The 9,381-nt window shown below is 49.4% G+C and overlaps 1 protein-coding gene across 1 annotated transcript; it reads left to right on the top strand.

Moving 5' to 3' along the window:
• Positions 1-224: 224 nt before the first annotated feature.
• On the top strand, positions 225-4,863 carry LOC103264346 (cytochrome P450 2D17-like). Its single transcript, XM_008061995.1, has 9 exons — positions 225-413; positions 1,529-1,700; positions 2,172-2,324; positions 2,415-2,575; positions 3,067-3,243; positions 3,435-3,576; positions 3,797-3,984; positions 4,420-4,561; positions 4,660-4,863. Exons 1-9 carry the CDS (start codon positions 225-227, stop codon positions 4,836-4,838), a joined length of 1,503 nt encoding a protein of 500 aa, XP_008060186.1. The 3' UTR covers positions 4,839-4,863.
• Positions 4,864-9,381: the final 4,518 nt, after the last annotated feature.

Below are 9,381 nucleotides of genomic sequence, written 5' to 3' on the forward strand. Positions count from 1 at the left end.
AGGGGCAAGGTACTCTGGAGCTGCCTCATCCAAGCCCTGCCCTGGCCCTGTATCCTTGGCAGTACAGTCACCAAACAGTAGGAGGCAAAGGTCAGTGTCACTTCCCTTTATAAGGGAACAAATCAGGCTAGTCGAGCAGTCAGAATGTGCTGTGTTCTGCCTGGTCCTCTGTTCCTGGTGGTGCCAAGTGTCATCAAAGGAGCCCAGTAGGCAGAGAGGCAACCATGGGGTTGCTGACAGAGAATACACTGACACCCCTGGCCGTGGCTGTGGCCATCTTCCTGCTCCTGGTGGACCTGATGCACAGGCGCCAACACTGGGCTGCACGCTACCCACCAGGCCCCATACCACTGCCCGGGGTAGGAAACCTGCTGCATGTGGACTTCCAGAACTTGCCATACTGCTTCAGTCAGGTGAGGGAAGAGGTGATGCAGGACAACAGAGGTCCTGGGAAATCCCCTCCCCCCAGCAACAGATGTGGGTGGTGGGTATAGCCACAGGCTGGACAGGGAACTGGTCCTAGAAAAGGAAGGAGGTTTCAGAAGCTTCTTGGGGGAGGACATTTGTGCAGGACCCGAAGGACAGTACATTTTCTGAACCCGAGGTCTAGAAGGGCAAAGACCTGGAGGTAGAATGGGACTTGGCACTGAGTTTTCAAGTCAGTTGGACAGCATGCAAGTTATGAAACCCCGTGTCCCTTCTGATTGCATTAGAAGGAAAGACAGCATGCAAGTTATGAAACCCCGTGTCCCTTCTGATTACATTAGAAGGAAAGACGGCATGCAAGTTATGAAACCCCGTGTCCCTTCTGATTACATTAGAAGGAAAGGTCTTGGGAATGGAACAGGAGCCAAGTTCCTGAGCTCTATCTTTTTTTTTTTACTTTCATTATTGAGTATGAGTCTCACTCTGTCACCCAGACGGAGTGCATTGGCATGATTGCTACTCACTACAGCCTCGACCTCCTAGGCTCATTCAATCCTTCCACCTCAAGATCCAGAGTAGAGAGTAGCTGGAACTACAGGCACATGCCACTACATCTAGCTCATTATTACTATTACTATTATTATCATTATTATTATTTTGTATAGATGAGGTTCTTGCTATGTTGCCTAGAGTAGTCCTAAATTTCTGGGCTCAAGTGATCCTCCTGCTTAGTCCTCCCAAAGTGCTGGGAGTATAGGCTCAGCCACAGCGCCTGGCCCTGAACACCATTTACATCAAGAAATCGAGGTCAAGAGAGATGCAGTGACCAGGTTCAAATCTTTTGCGGCTGTGGGTCCTTGGGCCGCACTTCTAAATTCTGTAAACCTGTTTCCTGTTCTGTAAAATGGGATGCTACCTAAGGTCTGCTGGTCATTTCGGTGACTTCTGCAAGTCATAGCTGGGTGAGGAGGCAGTGACCCCCTCCCTAGCAAAATGAGGCCAGGTCTCCTCCAGGCACAGTCTCACTACCGGCCGCCAGGGATCCCCCAGAACTCCTGACTGCATTCCCAGCCTGGCTGACGCCCTGACCCTCCGCCTGCAGCTGAGGCGCCGCTTCGGGGACGTGTTCAGTCTGCAGCTGGGCTGGACGCCGGTGGTTGTGTTCAACGGGCTGGCGGCCGTGCGCGAGGCGCTGGTGACGCGCGCGGAGGACACGGCGGACCGCATGCCGGTGCCCATTTTTGAACACGTGGGCTACGGGCCGCGCTCCCAAGGTAGGAGGCGGTGGCGACGGAGACCCCGGCCCAGCGGGACCTGGGCGGACGGTGACCGGAGGCAGGGCAGGGCCTAACGGGAGGGGAGACTTGGACGTGAGGGGGGACGGTGAAGAAAAATCCAGCGAAGACAGGGACGGTGGGTAGAGAAAGGAGCCTAAGGGCCGGGGGCGAAAGGGAAGGGTGTGGGCGGGGCCAAGGGCGGAGCCTGGACGCACAGTGGGAGGGAAACAGGTGGGTCCGGGTAGGGCCTGTGCTCCAAGAAGGAGGGGAACACAGTGGGCGGGGACTGTTCTCAGAGGGGTGGGGACCGTCGAGGGACAGAGGGAGCGCGGAGCTCAGAGGGGGTGGGAACATTCTTGAAGGAACTGTGACTGCGCGGGTCTTCAAAGAGGAGGGAGTCAAAGGGTTGGTGCAGAGGGCGGGGCCAGGGTCTATTTGGCCACGCCCACGCGATCCCCCCCCCCCCAGGAATTTTCATGGCGCGCTACGGGCCCGCCTGGCGCGAGCAGCGGCGCTTCTCCGTATCCACCCTGCGCAACTTCGGCCTGGGCAAGAGGTCGCTGGAGCAATGGGTGACCGAGGAGGCCTCCTGCCTCTGTGCCGCCTTCGCGGACCACGACGGTGGGTGATGCCCGGAGGGGCATGAGGCGGGAATTGGGGAGTCGGGGGACTCGGGATGGAGACCCCCTGACTCACGTCCTCTGCTCCCAGGCCGTCCCTTTACCCCGAACGCCCTCCTGGACAGAGCGTTGAGCAACGTGATCGCCTGCCTCACCTACGGGCGCCGCTTCGAGTACGACGACCCGCTCTTGCTCAGGATATTGGACCTCATGGAGGCCACTATGAAGGAGGAGAGCAGCGTCCTACTCACGGTGCGGTGCGGGGATTAGAAGGACAGGCATGAGTCCAGACAGGGAGACTCTAAGGAAATGCCAGGGCCTGCACCTGGGTCTCTAATGATGAGGATTTACATACAAAGTGTTTTGGGAAAGGGCATTCCGGGAGAGGCCACTGGAAGAGGATAGGCCTGGAGGAGGGCAACAGAGTAAGACTCCAACTCAACAAACAACAACAACAAAAAGAAATCTCCAACAGTAATGGAAGAGGTGGGTGAACCCCAAGAGAAGGCCAAGGAGCCTGTGCTGAAGGCCACCCAAGCCCAGGAGAGGGTGGGTTTAGATTTCTTCTAGCATCTCAGGACCAGGAGAGAGCCTGGAAGCTGGCATCTGGGAAGGAACCAAGTCAATGGAGAGGACAGAAAGGCAGGCCTTAGGACCACACCAGGAGGTGGCTGGGGCATGACATTGGTCCAGCTGAACATGGAGCAGGTTAGAGACCAGGCCCCCTTCTGTGACTGGCACAGGTGCTGAATGCTTTCCCCGTGCTCCTGCGCATCCCAGGGCTGGCCAACAAGGCCACTCGTATGAGGAGGAACTTCCTGGCCCAACTGGATGAGCTGGTAACTGAGCACAGGATGACACGAGACCCGGTCCTGCCACCCCAAGACCTGACTGATGCCTTCCTGGATGAGATGGAGAAGGTGAAGAGCTGCTACTAGGAATTTGGCCAGGGATGGTGCGTTGAGAGTCCCAGGAGGATTGAGAAGAAGGGGCCAAGGTGTGGTCAGTGCATCACCCAGTGAGGCACATCTGGGCTGACAGGGAGAGAGTTGGAGAGTTATCTGTATGCTTCCTCCCTCTGTCCTGAGCCCACCTTCTCTGCCCGGCTCAGGCCAAGGGGAACCCTGAGAGCAGCTTCAATGCTGAGAACATGCGCCTGGTGGTGTCTGACCTGTTCGTTGCCGGCATGGTGACCACCTCGATCACGCTGTCCTGGGCCCTCCTGCTCATGATCCTGCACCCGGATGTGCAACGTGAGCCAGCTTGGGGTCTGCAGGGGAAAGGTACAGGCAAGGAAAGGTACAGGTAAGATCTCCTGAGCTTAGTTGGGATACTTGTGGCTCCAAGCACAGAATTGCCCAGGTTCCTGTAAGAGTGACCTCCTCCTCAGGTGAGGATGACCCCAATTCAGAAGTCAGGAGTCAGTACCCACCCTCTGGATTCTACCCACTGTGGGGAAACTTGTCTGTCTAGGCCGTGTCCAACAGGAGATCGATGAAGTGATAGGGCAGGTGCGGCGACCAGAGATGGCTGACCAGGCCCGCATGCCCTTCACCACTGCCGTGATTCACGAGGTGCAGCGCTTTGGGGACGTCATTCCCCTGAGTCTGCCCCACATGACCACCCATGACACTGAAGTGCAGGGTTTCCTCATCCCCAAGGTAGGCCTGGATTCCTGCTCATCTGAGTTCACCCAAGCTCACCCCTGCCTGGGGTGGCCCCCACATGACTACTGCCAGTTGGAGTCAGTCTAGGAACCCAGGCCACCCAGTCCTCAATGCCACAGGCACCAGCTGTCCCAATCTGGGTGGAGTTTAATGCTAGCAGAACCCCAGTCTAGTGAGGAAAACAAATCAAAGCATTCCACAGGTGTTAGAGGAGCCAGTGCCTGCAGGGATAGGAGGCAGTGAGGGCCCCAGGAAGGTGTGACTGCCCTGCCATGGGGTCATAGAGGGTGCCAAGAAGCTTCTTGGGCCAAGGTTATTTACAAGAATCCAGTTATGCGACAGGCAGAGTGTGTGCCCTCATATATTTGCTGGCAGAGGTTCCAATAATCTAGAGTCTAGCCCTCACTGACACCAGATTTTCCTGTCCAGGGGACAATGCTCTTCACCAACCTGTCATCGGTGTTGAAGGATGAGGCCATCTGGGAGAAGCCTTTTCGCTTCCATCCTGAACACTTCCTGGATGCCCACGGCCGCTTCCTAAAGCAAGAAGCCTTCATGCCTTTCTCAGCAGGTGCCTGATGGAGTTCCCGGCTCCCTGTCCACTTCCCAGGAGTGTTACAGGGAAGGAGCCCAGGACTCAGCCTCACCGAGCCCTCTCACCCCTCACAGGCCGCCGGGCATGCCTCGGGGAGCCCCTGGCCCGCATGGAGCTCTTCCTCTTCTTCACCTGCCTCCTGCAGCGCTTCAGCTTCTCAGTGCCTGCTGGACAGCCCCGGCCCAGCGACCATGGTGTCTATCACTTCATGGTGACCCCATCCCCCTACCAACTTTGTGCTGTGCCCCGCTAGAGGGGCGATAAGCCCACTATCTTCTCCTCATTTGGGGCTCTAGGATACAATAAACCAGTACAGTGGCTCCCACTTCGTTTCTGAGTCCAGCCTCGGTCCCCTGACAAGACCCTGACTGTGTTGGATTCTTATCACCTGCCTGAAGTCAACACTCACCCCCTGCCTTATCCATCCTTACCTGGCCATGTGACTTTACTTGTGATAAGGGTATACTAAGGCTTTGAAATTAATAAGTTAGCCGGGCTCGGTGGCTCAGCCTGTAATCCCGCACCTCTGGGAGGCTGAGGTGAGTGGATTGCCTGAGCCCGCGGGTTCGAGACCCGCCTGGGCAGCGAGACCTCATCTCTACAATAAATTTTTTAAAAATCAGCCGGGCGTGGTAGCGCATACCTGTAATTCCGGCTACTTGGAAGGCTGAGGCGGCAGGATCGCCGGAGTCCAGCAGGTCGAGGCTGCGGTGGCCGGGAGCGGCCACTGCACTCCAGTCTCGGCGACAGAGTGAGACTCCAACTCAAAAAAAAAAGAAATAACTTACCCTCAAGTCACCCCCAGACTCATCTCTGGCTTCTCGGATTGTTGACAATGTCCCTGCATAAGTCTTGACTCTTTGGGTTAAGGACAATAGACCTCTGCTAGTAATCGCTTCAGTTTCTGAATGAGGTAGGAGAGTGTGTTGGGGTCCCCAAGACCACCTGCAGGGGCAATGATTTGCTAAAAGACCTCACAGACCTCAAAAAGCTGTTGTTTGCACTGTCGTGGTTTATTACAGCGAAGGATACAGATCAAAGTCAGTCAAGATAAAAGGTTCATGGGGCAAAGTCCAGAAAGACCAGGCAAATTTTCCAGCTGTCCTGCCTCAGCGCATTCTACTGATAGTGCTTACATCTCCCAGCAAGAATGTGTGACAGAGCAGAGGATATTGCTAATGAGGGACGTTCACCTGAATCTGGTGTCCGGGGTTATTGTTGGGGTTGGTCACCCAGGCTTCAGCATCTTCATGGCTAACCTCAGTTACTTGTCTCCAGTCCCTCCTGAAGTCAGATTGATCCAGCCTGAGGGCCTCACCCTGAATCATATCATTGGCATAAACTGCGTGCATCAAAGGCCCCGGGTATCCACAAAGACACTACTATCAGGTAGAATATTCCAAGGCCTTAAAGGATATTCCTAACAGCCTGTCAATAATCATTTGTTTGGTTTGGATTGTGTAGGGACTGATATCTCCAATCCTGTGGAGATCAATTTTTTTCTGCACAGGTAATGTTCTTTGCCTTTTCCAGCAAAATAATCATATTGGTTTGAGCATCTAGAGTTTTTTTTTTTTTTTAGTCTGGTAAGACACATAACTTAAAAATCACCATCTTAACCATTTTTAAGGGTATCATTCCTTGTGATTAAGGACATTAATAATGTTGTGGGACCCTCACCACTCTCCAGCCACTGAACTCTCTTTGATTTCAGGTCTGGCAAACCTGAAATTCTATGCCCATTAGACAACAACTCCTCAGTCCTACCTTGCCCCCAGTCTCTGGCAACCATGACTCTATTTTCTGTTTCTATGAAATTGACTATTAGGAAATCATATTAGTGGAATCATACCCTATTCGTCTTTTTGTGACTTTTTATTTCACTTGGCATAATATCCTCAAGGTTTATTTATATTGTAGAAGATATCAGTACTTCTTTCCCTATTAAGGCTGAATAATGTTTTATTTATCCATTCATCTAATAATGGACACTTGGATTGCTTCCACATTTTGGATACTGTGAATAATGCTGCTATGATCACAGGTGCATAAATATCTCTTTGAGACCCTCCATTTAATTCTTGTGGATAGATACAGGTAACAACCACAGTGATACTGCAGGTTTGGATACAGACTATCTCAAAAAAAGCAAATAATGTCATAAAATAAGTCACAAAAAAATTTTTGTTACCCAGTACATATAAAAGTTACAATAGGCTGTGCGCAATATCTCATACCTATAATCCCTACACTTTGGGAGGATAGGATGGGAGTATTGCATGACATGAGCAATTTGACACCAGCCTAGCCAACATAATAAGATCCTGTCTCTACAAGAAGGTTTTTAAAATTAGCTGGGCATAGTGATGTGTGTCTGTAGCCTCGGCTATTTGGGAGGCTGAGGTGAATGATTGCTTGACCCTAGGAGTTCGAGGCTACAGTGAACTATGATTGCATCACTGCATTCCTACCTGGCAGACAGAGCAATACGCTGTCTCTAAAAAAAATTTTTTTTTAATATTGTCTTCCAATCTGTAAACAATAAAGGAAGAATCTTCATTTATTTGTCTTCTTTAATTTCTTAATTTTATTCTATAATGTATTTATTTACGTCTTTTAAATTTTCTTTCAGCAAAATGTTGTTTTCGTTGTATAACTCTTTCACCTCTTTGGTTTAGTTTATATCTAGTTCTTATTGCTTTTTTTTTTTTTTAGTTGGAGTCTCGCTGTTGCCCAGACAGGAATGCAGTGGCATGCTTCCAGCCACTGCAGCCTCGACCTGCTGGGCTCTGGCAATCCTTCCACCTCAGCCTCCCATTTAAAAAAATTTTTTTTGAATTCTTTTTTATGATATTTTAAATGAGATTGTTTTGTGACTTTGTCTTCAGATTGTTCAGTGTTAGTATACTGCAGTGCAACTGATTTTTGTGTTGATTTTAAATCCTGCTAATTTGTTCAATTTGTTTATACATTATAAAAGTTTTTTTGTAAAACTTTTATGTTTTTCTTCATATAGGATCACATTATCCATGAACATAGATCATTTCTCTTCTTTCTTTCTAATTGGGATGCCTCTTATTTCCTTTTCTTGCCTAATTGCTATAGCTAGAAACACTCACTATCTTGTTCAGTGAAAGCCACAAAAGTGGGCATCCTTGCTGTGTTCCTGATGTTTGAAGAAATGTTTTCTGTTTTCTATAATTGAGTGTGATATTTGGTGAGCATTTTTCATTTATAGCTTTTATTATGTTGAGGTAGCTTCCCTCCATTCCTACTTTGTTAAGTGTTTTTAAGGTGACAGCCTTAAATCTGGCCAACTGCTTTTTCTGCCCCAATCAAGATTATCATGTAGTTCTTGTCCTTCATTTTGTTTATGTGGTGCATTATATTAATCCATTTTATGTGTTGAAACATCCAGGCATTACAAGAATCAATCTCCCTTGGCCATTTTCATATACTGCTTAATTCAACTTACTAGTATTTGTTGAGGATTTTTGCATCAATATTCATAAAGTATATTGTACAAAGTATATCTTTTCTTGTTGTATCTCTATCTGTCTTTGGTATCAAGGTAATGTCAGCCTTATAAACTGAGATAGAAAATGTTTCCTCCTCTTCAAGTTTTTGAAAAGGTTTGAGAAAAATTGGTGTTAGTTCCCTCTCCCTCTCCTTCTCCCCCTCCTCTTCCTCCTCCTTTTCTTCTTCATCTTCTTCCTCTTCTTCTTCAAGATAAGGTCTAGCTCTGTTGCCCAGGTTGCAATGCAGTGGCACAGTCACAGCTCACTGCAGCCTCAAATTCCTGGGCTAAGCAATCCTCCCACCTCAGCCTCCCAAATAGTTGGGACTACACATGTACATCACCATGCCCAGCTACTTTTTTCATTTTTGGTAAACATGGGCACTCCCTACGTTGCCCTGGCAGGTCTTGAACTCCTGGCTTCGAATGACCCTACTAGAGCAGTCTCCCAAAGACTCGGGATTACAGATGTGAGGCACCAAGCAATGATATCTAGTTCTTCTTTAAATGATTGGTAGAATTCATCAGTGAAGTCATCTGCTCCAGGGCTTTTCTTTTCTTTCTTTCTTTTTTTTTTTTTTTTTGAGTTGGAGTCTCACTCTGTTGCCCAGGCTGGAGTGCAGTGGCATGCTCATGGCCACTGCAGCCTTGACCTGCTAGGCTCAGGTGATCCTTCTACCTCGGCCTTCCAAATAGCTGGAACTACAGGTGCGAGCTACCATGCCCGACTAATTTTTTATTTATTGTAGAGACAAGGTCTCGCCAAGTTGCTCAGGCTGGTCCCGAACCCACAGGCTCAGGCAATCCACTCGCCTCAGCCTACCAAAGTGCTGGGATTACAGGCTGAGCCACCAAGCCCAGCCTTTTTCTTTCAAAATAAATCTTTTTTTTGGAGAAAGCAGGATTTATTGAGAGGACAGAAAAGCTCCCACAGTGGGAGGGGACCCAAAGGAGTTTGCCCTTAAATTTATTTTTTTAATTGACACATAATAATTGTACATACTATGGGGTGCATATTGTTGTTATTTTTTTATTTTAGATTTGGAGGGTACAAGTGTATGTTTGTTATATGCACATATTGGGTAGTGGTAGAAATTGGGTCTCAGATGGTCCACTCTCTATATAGTGAGCAGTGTACCCAATAGGTCATTTCTGAACCCTAACACCCCTCCCAACCTCCTCCTTTATTGGTGTCCTTAGTGTCTGTTATTTTCTTTTTTTTTTTTTTTTTTTTTTTGAGTTGGAGTCTCACTCTGTCACCCAGACTGGAGTGCAGTGG

This window comes from Carlito syrichta, unplaced genomic scaffold (genome assembly GCF_000164805.1).
Source record: "Carlito syrichta isolate Samal-C Ts95f unplaced genomic scaffold, Tarsius_syrichta-2.0.1 Scaffold305648, whole genome shotgun sequence".
Taxonomy (NCBI): Eukaryota; Metazoa; Chordata; class Mammalia; order Primates; family Tarsiidae; genus Carlito; species Carlito syrichta.